Here is a 13606-nt window from a genome sequence, read left to right on the forward strand (position 1 = left end):
AGTAGAAAAATGTAATATAGACACGGTTTAGTCACGGTAGACCGTGACTTTTTTCTGCTTTAGTCACTAACGGTTACGGTTAGTCACGAGACACATAAACGTGGCTATTCGTAACTGTTTCGTGGCTAAAAAATACACGTTATGTCACGAAAATGTCGTGACTAAATATGGTCACATTTTGTCACGGTTAATTTGTGGCTGCGTTGACACGTTTTCAAAACTGTGTACAAACCGTGATTGTATAGCCACTATTTTGCCATTGTATTTCGGTGGCTATATTAGTTTTTTATAACCCCTAAACCTCAAAACTAAATTATGAATCCATAATAATAAATTTAATCTCTAAATATAAATTTCAAAATCCAAATAGTAAACCTAATCTTTAACTCTAATCATTTTAAACTCAATTCTTAACTCTTAAATCTAAACCCTAAGCTATATACTTCAAACCCATCATATACTTCAAACCCTATATCATATTCTAAACTTTATATCACAAACTTTATATCTCAAATCCAAATCTAATGATATTCAAACTCTAACACAAAACTTCAACATAAATTTTCAATCTAATCTGTTAAAAAATTAACCAAAAAAATTATATCTAAAACTCCAAACCATATACTAAACCTTAATCTAACCTTCAAACTTTTGATCACAAACTCTAAACTTTAAACCAAAACTCTTTTCCCTAAATCATAAAGTTTTAACTCTTAAACTCCAAACCATCTTTAAGTTAAAAACTTTCAACCATAAATTATAAATCTATTTTCAAAAGGTTCTTTGCTATTGGTTAATATAAAATGGTGAGGATTCCCCTTTTTATAATCTCAATAGTTGATTAAAGTTGATTTAATGGATAAGATTTTTTTTACATTTTAATTTTGTTTTTCTATTTCTCTTTCTACTTATCAGATCTGTCGATCTCCTAAGATTGCTGCTATTGGTCAATGAAAAAGGTTGAGGATTACCCTTTTTCTAATCTCAGCCATCGATTAAAATTGATCTAATGGATAAGACTTTTTGCATTTTAATATTCTTTCCCTATCTCTCTTTCTTATTTCTCAGATCCGTCGACCTCTTTATCATCTATTTCCTCTTTCTCATCTTCATCTCTTCATCTTTTATTTTCCTTTTGTTGATCACCTCATCCCTTCAACTCCGTTTTCCTTTCCGGTGGTGCAAAGCTCGATCTCCTCTATGTTTGTCTCTTCTCAGGTTGTCTTTTCTCCGGTCGTCTCCACTCAGGCCGGTCTCTTCTCGGGTCGTCTCCTCTTCGGTCATCTCTCTCCGATGGTACAAGGTGTTGTGGCAGTCCAGTCTCCTCGGTGGTGGAAATCCAGTCTACTCTCTACTCCTCTACAGACTACAGTCCTAGGCGGTGTGGCAGTCCAGTCGAATTGTCCGGTGCTTTAGCGGCCGTCAAAGTAGTTATATTTAGACTTTTTGTTGTAATTAGGTTTAGACTGTCTGTTGTAATTAGGTTTAGGTTAGCAAACTTTGTTTTGTCAGTAAACCAGTTTTAATTTGTAAACCAGTACATTTATAAACTGAATTTTAATGATAAAACAAAATTTTATTTGCAACCCAATTTTAAATCAATCTAATTTGATAACCAATTCGAATTAATAAACCAATTTCAGTTTGATGATAAATATTTGATTTAATATTATTTATTATCCTTTTATTTTAATTAGCTATTAAAATATAAATGTCAAATACTTTTTAAAATAATCAGAAAAGGTCATGAAATACCACAGATTAAAAAGGTGACTTAAAGACACGATTGATTTCGTGTTATATCCGTGACTATATTATCACGAACATAAATCGTGTTACTAACGTGTCTATTTTAGTCACGATTTGTCAGCGTAAGTTTTGGTCACGATCGTATAGACACAGTTTTTTTTTTTGTGACTAATCGTGACTATGTCATTCTATAGTCACGAAATAAAGACTATAGTCACGAAAATTTCCGTGTCTATTTCCCAATTTTCTACTAGTGTATGTTGTAGTCTCAATTCTCTTGATTAATAAAAAACAATATTTGATCCTTAATTCTTATTTTTTTACTATTTACTTCTTTTTATAGTATCACAAAAAGTATAGAAAAACGGGAATAATCCATTAGATCCTACTGCACGTCCGTAGTCCGAAATATTCAGAACCCATTTGATCCTTAAGATTCCACCCTAAGTCATTGACACTGCGATTATCGATCCATGACGCATCAATTTGACAAGTAGGGATTTGGGGTATCTAAAGGACCATTGTCTCAACCTCTATAGTAGGAGCCTCTCAGCTTTGCATGCTGAGATGGAAGGTTTACTTTGGGCAGCCTCATGTGTGAGAGACATGAGGATAACCCCGATACGATTCGAGACGGACTACTTAGACCTAGTAGACATGACTACAAGCCTGGTGGAGTGGCCACCCCAGCCAAAAATAACTAAGACTACATGACAATAACAAAAAGTTCGCATAACGAACAGACTTTGGCCACCCCAGCCAAAATTGAGTTACAATCCCAGCTCGCAGCCATGCAAAGATAGATCATTGAGATGTACACATCTCGGGAAAACAACAATTCTACAGATAATCACATCCTCACCTTCGAGGTCCAAGCCCCGAAAAATAAGATGGAAAAACACTTTAAGCTGTTGGAGAAAAGCGCAGAAAAGCTGTCACAGTTCGAAGCCGATAATCTAGTTATCCATGAGAAAAACTCAGCTTTTAACACAATACACAAGAAACTCCTATGCAACCTTTAGAAACTCCGGCTAGGAGGGACAACACTCCTCGACTGGCTCCACCACTGAATGGAGAACCAACAAATGAGACCGATACTTTGGGTTTAAACCAAGTAAACCCGAAAAAGAGGATTCCGACACGAAAACAGATGTTGAGATGCATGAAACAGCCGCAACAAAGAAATCAGCAGCCACATCCTACTTGGAGCAAATATTCTCCAAGAAGTTTGAAGCGGTTCATCGAGAGTATCGGGTGTCACTCCCCCCCCCCAATTAGAAGAAGTGCTCATTCTTTCTATGCAGACACTCTCTTTACGAATGTATGACGGAACCAGTGACCTGGATAATAATGTGGCTCAATACAAGCAACATATGCTTACTATAGCTATCCAGAAAGAACTCTGGAAAGCTATCATGAGCAAGGGTTTCGGCTCAACTCTAACCGGATCCGCCCTGCAATGGTACATCAACCTGCCTAACAGGTCGATACACTCCTTTTTCTCATGTTACCATACAACTCTCAAAAACAAGACAAGTTTTATAGCAATTACGTTAACATCATCAGGTTCCACACACAGAAAAGCCAAAGGTTGATGAACTCAATGAGGTACCCCTAATAAAAAGAGCACGCATAGAAGAACACGCATAGAAGAACCAAAGGCTGAAGAACTAACGAGCTACTTTTAATAAAAGAATTCTATTAGGAACTTCAGAATAGGATACAGTCACACAGGTTACCAGCCGGCTAAGGTAGGAATTGATAGGTCCATATTTACTTGAAAATAGTCAGATCTTTATAATTAGTTACTTATATAAATTATCATTTAATTATTAAATATTTATTTTATGCCACTGTGTCAAAATGTCAAAACTAATTTTCATTTTATTATTTAGTAAAAATATTATGTGTTGACAAAAAAAATTCATGACTTTACTGAAAAGGTAGCATAAACATTCAATTGTTATGATTTACACAAGCGATTGAAATTAATTTTGGAAAACCTTAAAATCTTGTAGGAACTAAAAAATATGTTAACTCTTTTTTTTTTGCAATATATTTTACTTTCATTAGAACTAAAACTTGTCTCATAGAAACAAAAAAGAATAATTATACATCAATTTGTTATGAAATTTAAAATTTATTGATCATTATAAGAAAAAATTATATGTACACAAGGTCTTAAGAAATAAAGAAAAAATATAATAACAAATGACAGTAAAATCGATAGGTCTTCCGAAGAATGTAACAGCGAATTGAAAACGAAGTTGAATGTATCAAATGAGTCTTCACAACAAAATCGAACAACTCATAATAGTCGCACCTAGGTGCGACGTTAGAAGAAGGAAGGATGATGGTAGCCACTCCTTAATAGATCAGGATAGAAAAAACAAAATTGTAACACATAATTAAATTTATTCAGATTTTTTTTTGGAAATTTGAAAAATGAACAGAGCCCCCGATGAACTCACCAGAAATGTCTATTATAGGAGATGGATTCCATCATTCCTTAAGGCCCATCAAATATTACGTTCGGCCCATCAGGACAGCTCAGGACATCGGCTTGTGACCGACGACTCCCGACTAAGTACTGACGATCGGCTTAAGACTGCTTTTGTCAGCATCGGTAAGCTCGATGCAGAAACTCGGCTTAGGAGTTTGAGATATAAGATTAGGCCCATCAAGAAAAATCGACCTAAGAAAAAGAGAAGTAGGGCTTATCTATATAAGGTAGAAGAGACGGACAAAGGGGAACCGAACATGGAGACTCATATTTGGCGGTTAGAAACTAGGGCTTTTACTTATTTTTTTACCCGCTGACTTGTACTATTCCGACAATCTTACCAAGCACCGGCTTACTTTACTTTTCTGTTTACTCTTTCTGACTTGTAACCAGTTCCTCTTTCTCCATCTAATAAAACGACTTTAAATTAACCTACCGACGAGTTAGGTTTTTTTTGTCTCTTTCTTTTTCCTGTTCTGGATAACTTTGTTTTGTATTTTCTTTTCACTACTAATAATAGAAAATTTCAAAAAAAAAAAAAATGAATGGAGCCCCATTAATGACATGCCCGACCCTGGGGCTAACTCTAAAAAAATAGTCTTTAGTAATTAAACCCCTCAACTGAAAATGAATAGTAAAAAAAAACTCCAACTAAAAATCTTGTGAAATAAACCCTCAACTTTAACTCCGTTAACATATGTTACCCTCCGTCTAAAAAACCGTGACAGAAGGTGATATATGTTAACGGTTTATAAGTTGAAGGTTTATAATGTTGAAAACTTAGTTGAAGGTTTTTTTTACGATTCAAAAATAGTTGAGGGGTTTTATCAATAAAAATTATTAAATGTTATTAAATTATTTATTATCATTTATACATTGTTTTAAATTGATTTATAAGCCTTTAAAACTAATTTATAAATATTAATACATTAATCTATTATAAAATTAATTTATACATGATAAATTAATAATTTTCAACACTACTTACAACTTATTATAACTTAAAAATATTAATTATTTGTATTTGGCAATAGTAGTGTCGACGATAATTCATCCACGAAGTCAATTTTTCTATTTAGATTAGGACACACTTTTTTCTATTTTCATGATTTTCGTCCTCCGGCTCATACTTTCCTCATATCCCCCATAAATAATGCATGATTATTTTTATTCTCATTGATTTATGAATAAATACAGTTATATTTTTATTTTCTTGATCAATAATATATTGGGGATATATTTTTCTTGATTTATTGTATTATTTTATGTTTCAGTGGTATCACGAATAATGTTAGATTATTTTATCCTAACAAGTAGCAGAAATGTAAAAACTTATAAAATAATTATGAAACCGTATTAATCATATGTAAAAGTATTAAAATATTTATGAAGCTTTATAAATCGGTTATAAAGTAATGTATTAAAATTTATAAATTATTTTTAAAGACATATATCAATCTAAAAGAATGTATAAATGATAATAAATATTTAAACCATTTAATGACTTTTAGTGATAAAATAAAACCCCTTAACTATTTTTGAATCGTAAAAAAAACTTCAACTAAGTTTTCAACATTATAAACCCTCAACTTATAAATTGTTAACGTATGTCACCCCCCGTCATGGTTTTTTAGAGAGTATTTACGATTAAAGTTGAAGGTTTATTTCACATGATTTTTAGTTGAAGGTTTTTTTTACGATTCATCTTTACTTGAGGGGTTTAATTACTAAAATTATATAATAACTAATTTATGATAACTAAGAATTACCTTTTCCACATTTAAGTGATACAATGAACCAGTTGAATTTTACAAAATAATATAGGTGGATTACATTGAGTTGCATATTTTCAACACTTTGAATGAAACTAAAATGGTCCAAAGGTAACACATGACAAAATATGAAAGGAAGATATATTTAACAGGATCCACATGCAATGTTCTATTGGATGATACAATTTGTATGATTTATTTCCTCTAAATTATTAAAGCTTAACTATTTTGTGGTGAACTATTTTTTTCAAAACACAAATTATACTAAAATCATCATTTTATGACCTATACATAGAGATTAGTCTCTTTTTGGATGTAGAAGAAAAAACGTCATTTTCATTACTTTTAAAATTTTATTTGTTTAATAGTGATTTCTATTTTTTATATTTTTTTATTTTAAAATCTAAAATATTAAAATATTTATACTTATTTAAGTTTAAGAAATTTTAAACTTGAAAATATAGTTTTAATATATTGTTCACAGAATAAAAATATGAGATAAAATAGTGGGGTTAAAGTGTTGAATTTTATTAAACAAAACTATTGTAAAATAGAAAAAATTATATGATAGTTGAATTATTAAAAAGAAAATGATGTGAAATGTTAAAAGTGAAAATTAGGGTGTTGAAAAATTATGACCATTTTACATTGTTTAATAAGATAGGGTGAGTTGACTTACCGTACGATGGAATCGGTGTTGCTGAAATACCAGCGGTAGAATAGCTTCAGGGAGCCCGTTTTGGTAGTATAGGAATCATCTATGAGGGGACGTAGCTCCAAGGATGATATGAATGGCGTCGTTGTTCCTGTCTTAACCAGGCAAATATCTAAATAATTTGACTTTGGCATGTGGATAATCTCCTCTATAGTACCATCTGGCACATAAATCCGGTTTACATTACCAAATATATCTTGCAAATTTATAGTTGTCCAGAAGTTAGGGCCAAGATAAAGATCAAATTTTGGTTTTTGTTTAAGGTCATCATAATTTCCATATACGAACACAGCTCTGATAAGATAATGTGTGCCCTGCATGACAGTCAGATTATAGCAGTTTCGTGTTCCTTCAGGGAAATACGTAAGATACTTATATGGCTTTGTGTTTGCGATGCCTGAATCAGGATCCTCACTTTTGGTTCTACCACCTTTTCCGCTGCGAATGAAATCAGCATCAGATGAAAAAACTAAACCCGTAGACTCTTCAGTATAACTAGACTCGTTATGGGGCATTCCACAATCTAAGCTGATGAATCCTGGTATAAGTCGTGCAAAAAAAAATAATGAAAACAAGATCTTGTGCAAATATGTCAAGTCATATAATATATAGCCACACAAAGTTTGCAATATAAGTTAAAGCTTTGATTACGTTCAAAGAAAACAATGAAAAGGAATACATGTGCAAAAGATTGTATAACCGTGAAGCATAAAATACCTTCTTGACCCTGGACATTACCGAGGTTAGAAATGAAAAAGATCGCTATTAGGGCCAATAAAGCAGGCCAGTGATTACTCTCCATTTTCATATGTGACGATAACTAGAAACAACAATTTTCTGAAAACGCTATTTATAAACATAAGTAACCAAAGAGGCTTAACAGCTTTGAAAATTTCAAATGTCACTTGAAAGTTGACGCCCATTAATTGAATAAATACAAGTTTGTTGTATATGCAAAAGAAGAGGCCAAATTGGGTAAAGTTTAATGATAGAAGATGCCCCTCCAGGAGGTGCTGTAGAATTTTCTCATATATGCCTGTCGGAGTTTCGAGCACGTCTCCCATATTTATATATGTGCAAACAGGCATCCTACGTTTAATATTTACTATTTCAGTTTTGGACCTTGTTGAAACAAAAAAAAATTGAGCTTGATTGATGAATTTTTACTCTGCGGGTCAGCTCTATGCTTTAACTAACTCGCATGTTCTTGATTATGCAGCTGCTTGATTCTCAATCAGTGATAGTTGTTGGAAGTGTATCCTTACTAAAAAGAGTTGTGGTTACATGACCATGTTTCAAAGGTGAATAAATGGATGAATTCTATATAGCTAAGGCTTCGAAGATGGAAGAACAAAGGGTTGGCGTGTTTGGAGTCTTCACCTAGAAAAGACAAAGGAGTAATGAAAAACGTCGGCATTTTGATTTTGGGCAAATCTCCAAAATAGCACTTTTCTAAGTTTATATCACAAAAATAGCACTCTAAAACTAAAATGACCAAAATAGCACCTTTCTAAGTTTATCCTTTGAAAATTTTAATTTTTTAATTTTTCAAAATTTGAAATCTTATCCCCAAAACCTCATTTCTCAACTCTAAACCCTAAACCCTAAACCCTAAACTCTAAACCCTAAACCCTAAACCCTAAACCCTAAACCCTAAACTCTAACCCTAAACCCTAAACTCTAAACCCTAAATCCTAAACCCCACCCTTTAACTCTAAACCCTAAGTTTGTAACTTTTGATAAAACATTAAGTGCTATTTTTGTGACTTTTGACCTTGAGTGCTAGTTTGAGAACAAAAACTTGATTTAGTGTTATTTTTGTCTTTTTCTCTTTGCTTTTTTGGTATTTACTTTTACTAATCATCCAACGAGACACGCAAAACAAAACCATTCATTGACAAAGTATCGTTGACTCTATTTTGGAGTTAAAAAACATATTGACTTAATGCAAAAAAATTTTAAAACCTGTGTATTGTTGTAAAAGAACAGAGAAACTGTCTGTATTATTAATGATCAATAGAGGTTTCTTTATATAGGAATTACAAAGTATAGATAAAAGAAAATTATCCAAAACCTAATCCAACAGGAAATAGGAAAACTACTAAAACAGAGAAAAGGAAAACGTCATAATCCTAAGTCGGTCGGTTAGACCGACTCTCTCTCCTCTTGGTCGCGGCCGCGGCTGGGCCTAGACGTGGCTGTTGGACCTTCTCTTCTGGTCTTGGTTAATAGCAATCTACTCCATGATTTATAACACTCCCCCTTGGATGTTATAACCATATGGGTTTATATCATGCATGACGTTGCCTCATTAAAACCTCTCTAGGAAAACCAAAAACCCAAGGTGGGAAAAAATGGAAACCGTAGACAGGAAAAAGAGTACAACACATGACACTCCCCCTGATGAAGGCATCACTGAAGATCCTTCAGCTGGCGCATTCCTATCTGATGAACAAGCTTCTTGAACGTTGAGGTTGGCAGAGACTTGGTGAAAAGATCGGCTGAATTGTCACTGGACCGAACTTGAACCACTTCAACTTCTTTAGCCTTCTGCAGGTCGTGGGTGAAGAAGAATTTGGGCAAGATATGTTTTGTTCTATCTCCCTTAATGTATCCATCTTTGAGCTGAGCTATACAAGCTGCATTGTCCTCATAGATGATCATTGGCTCTTCCTTTTCCTTTCCCATGGCCATGCCACTTTCTTTTATGATATGGCCAGTCATGTTCCTCAACCACACAAGCTCTCGGCTTACTTCAAACATGGCTATGATCTCAGCATGATTAGAGGATGTGGCCACTAAGGATTATTTTGTGGACCGCCAACATACTGCAGCCCCACTGTGTATAAACACATATCCTGTCTGAGATCTAGCATTATGTGGGTCAGATAAGTACCCAGCATCTGCATATCCGGCCAAGCTATCTCCTGGTCGGCTCATATAGAACAATCCGAGGTCTGTTGTTCCTTGCAGATATCTGAACAGATGTTTTATTCCGTTCTAATGCCTAAGTGTCGGACATGAACTGAATCTAGACAGTAAACTCACGGCAAAACTGATGTCCGGTCTAGTATGACTAGCCAAGTACATTAAGGCTCCAATGGCACTTAGATAAGGCACTTCCGGTCCGAGTGTCTCCTCGTCCGGCCTCTTTGGTCCAAATGGGTCCTTCTCAAGGTCTAAGGACCTCACGACCATAGGACTTGACAAGGAATGAGCCTTGTCCATATTAAACTGCCTGAGTATCTTTTCTGTATATGTCTTTTGATGCACAAGGATTCCATTTTCTACATACTCAAATTGCAGTCCCAAACAGAACTCAGTTTTTCCTAAGTCTTTCATTTCGAATTCTTTCTTTAGACATTTGACTGTTTGAAAAATCTCTTCAGGGGTTCCAATTATATTCAGGTCGTCCACATAAACCGACATGATCACGAAGCCCTTGCTGTCGAATCTCTTTATGAAAATACATGAACTTATTGGATCGTTCTTATAACCCTCTTTCATTAGGTACTCCGATAATCTGTTGTACCACATTCGACATGATTGTTTCAAACCATATAAGGCTTTATTCAGCTTAATACAATGCTGTTCTCGAGAACTTTTCTTATCTTTGAGCTCAATACCCTCTGGAATTCTCATATGAATTTCATTATCCAATGGGCCATACAGATACGCAGTTACTACATCCATCAGGCGCAGATCAAGTTTCTCTTTCACGGCCAGACTGATCAAATATCGTAATGTAGTTGCGTCCACCACAGGGGAATAAGTTTCCTCATAATCTATTCCTGGTCTCTGTGAGAATCCTTGTGCTACAAGCCGTGCTTTGTATCTCACTACTTCTCCTTTCTCATTTCTCTTTCTCACAAAGACCCATTTGTATCCCATTGGTTTGACATCTCTAGGTGTCACGGTTATAAGGCCAAAAACGCCTCTTTTCTTTAATGATTCTAACTCCACGTTTATAGCTTCTTTCCATTTGATCCAATCTGATATTTGCATGCATTCATATATGGACGTGGGTTCTAGATCCTCATATTTTTCCATGATCTCAAGTGCTACTTTATAAGCAAATATATCATCGACGTCGATATCATTTCTGTTCCATTTCGTTCCAGACATTATATAGTTTATAGAGATCTCTTGATTGTCCGGCCCTTGTGTCCCATGAAGTTCGGCGTCCCGAACCCCATCATTTGGAATGGTCGGATCATTTGGTGTGGCCGGCTCACTTGGCTCGACCGTTCGGGTTGGCTCGGCCGGTCCATCAATGTTCTGGACGGTTTCCTTGATGCTCTCGGATCCAGCACCTCTCTTGGACTTCCGAGGCTGTTTATCTTTGGAACCAATAGGTCTACCATGTTTGAGACGTTGTATAGACTCTGTAGCCACTTGACTTTGTCCCTTCTGGACGTCTATTCTTATTGGTGCATTACAAGCCGGTATGTATGACTTTGTCACTCTATTTGGGTCAGCAAATGAATATGGCAGTTGATTAGCTAGCTTTTGCAGATGTATTATCCTTTGGACTTCCATATCACATTCTTTAGTCCGAGGATCTTGCCAAGATATTGATGGTCGAGACCATTCGATTTCATTGCTCAACCGGCTGTTATCTCCCCCTAAGGTCGGATATGTGGACTCGTCAAACTGTGAGTCTGCGTATCTAGCCTTAAACAAATCACCGGTTGTTGGCTCAAGATATTTTATAATGGTTGGGGAGTCATATCCAACATATATTCCCATCCATCTCTGTGGTCCCATTTTCGTTCTCTGTGGTGGAGCAATTGGAATGTAAATGGCACATCCAAATGTTTTGATGTGGGACACGTCTGGCTCATGACCCGTGATTAACTAGGATGGTGAATATCTATGCTCACTAGATGGTCTGATGCGAATCAGTTCTGCTGCATGTAATACTGCATGTCCCCATGCTGATACCGGGAGTCGAGACCGCATTAGTAATGGCCGGGCTATCAGCTGGATACGTTTAATGAAGGATTCGGCCAAGCCATTTTGTGTATGTACATGTGCCACGGAGTGTTCTACACTTATCCCCATGGACATACAATACTTATTAAACGCCTGGGAAGTAAACTCACCAGCATTGTCTAGACGTATAGTCTTTAGAGGGAAGTCTGGAAAGTGTGCCCTCAGTCTTATTATCTGAGCAAGCAGGCGTGCAAATGCCAGGTTTCGTGTGGATAGTAGACAAACATGTGACCATCTGGTTGATGCATCGATCAGAACCATAAAGTATCTGAACGTTTGGTCCACATGTGTCTCCCTGAATCCTTTCCAGAAAGTTTATGATCTCTTTATTAACTTTGGCTGGTGATGGCCTAGTTATGAGTTTCCCTTGTGCACATGCTGCACATGTGAGATTGTTTGGGACAACTCCTTTGAACGTGTGCCCTTGTGAATTCATCATCAACTTTCGCATCATGTTATTACCGGGATGGCCAAGCCGGTTATGCCAAAGAGTGAAAATTTCAAAGGCATTAGCCTCGATCATACTGATCTTTGCATAGTATAGACCAGTAGTCATTGCAGGTATGGTTTCTAGGATCTTTCTGTTGCCTTTGGTGATCGAAATTATATTAAGGAATTCTTCATTTCCTTCTCCCCATGTTTCAAGATGGAAACCATTCAATCTTATGTCTTTGAAACTCAATAAGCTTCTTTTAGAGCTTGGGGAATACAAGGCAGTTTTGATCTCTAGATGAGTGCCCTTAGGCATCAATACATATGCCTGGCCGTGACCTTCAATCAGGCCGGCTACACCTGCAATGGTGTGTAAGTTTGCACTTTGCATTGTGAGATTTACAAAATATCTTTTGTCTCTAAGTATTGTATGACTTGTGCCACTATCCACCACAAGTATGCTCATATCATCTTTCATTTCTATAAGTAATAAGATTTCTAATCTCAGAGACTTTATAAAAACTTTAAAACTTTCTTTTATAAAAGTTTCAGAACACCAACAATAAAATTAAAAACACCAAAGCAATCATAAAACAATCATAAAGCAATAAAACAAGTAGTATCGAAAATTTTAGTCTTTGAGACAATCAGAAGTCTCAAAATCCATTAGGTCATCTTTAGCAATGTCGGAATCATCATCAGCCTCATATCCGGAATCGTGAACCATGTGAGCCTCCGGGTTCTTGTTCTTAAGACTTTCTTGGTAGAGCTCACATAAGTGCTTAGGAGTTCTACAATTCTTGGCCCAATTGTTGCCCATCCCACATCTGTGACAAATGGATTTGGTCGAGTAAGACAGTTTGGATATACCGCCTCGACCTCGGCCATAACTGCCTCGGCCACGGCCAGGATTGGAACCACGACCACGGTTATTGTGGTTTCCTTTCCGGTCGGCCAAGTATTTGTCTCGGTTGTTCGAGTAATTGTCACGATCATGGTTCTTGTATCCACCTCGGCCTTTGCCGTGTGATCTCTTATTATTCTGGATGTAATTGCACTCGTTGGGATCTTTCTTTTCAACCTCATTGGCCTCTGGTAATGGGGCTGTTCCAACAGGTCTAGCTTCACTGTTCTTCATCAGGAGCTCATTGTTTGTCTCAGCCAGTAGCAGGCACGAGATCAGATCAGTGTATGTGGTGAAGCCTTTCATTTGGTACTGCTGCTGCAGTATTATGTTTGATGAATGAAATGTAGAGAATGTTTTCTCAAGTAACTCTTCTTCGGTTACTACTTCACCACAAAGTCTCAGCATTGAGACCGTCTTAAATAAGACTGAATTGTACTCATCCAATGACTTATAATCCATAAATCTTAGATTCTTCCAGTCATTTATAGCCTTTGGGAGTAACACCGTTTTATGGTGATCATATCTATGCTGTA

General features: G+C 35.9%; 1 protein-coding gene across 1 annotated transcript; it reads right to left on the reverse strand.

Annotated features, from left to right (window-relative positions):
* Positions 1-12797: 12797 nt before the first annotated feature.
* On the reverse strand, positions 12798-13532 carry LOC125583268. Its single transcript, XM_048749901.1, has one exon. It carries the CDS (start codon positions 13530-13532, stop codon positions 12798-12800), a length of 735 nt encoding a protein of 244 aa, XP_048605858.1.
* Between the last annotated feature and the right edge of the window lie 74 nt (positions 13533-13606).

This window comes from Brassica napus, chromosome C3 (assembly GCF_020379485.1).
Source record: "Brassica napus cultivar Da-Ae chromosome C3, Da-Ae, whole genome shotgun sequence".
In the NCBI taxonomy this organism is placed as follows: domain Eukaryota; kingdom Viridiplantae; phylum Streptophyta; class Magnoliopsida; order Brassicales; family Brassicaceae; genus Brassica; species Brassica napus.

What these genes read in the sequence shown, in the direction of transcription:
- LOC125583268 (XM_048749901.1), bottom strand. Translation starts at nt 13,532, where the DNA reads ATGGATTATAAGTCATTGGATGAGTACAATTCAGTCTTATTTAAGACG.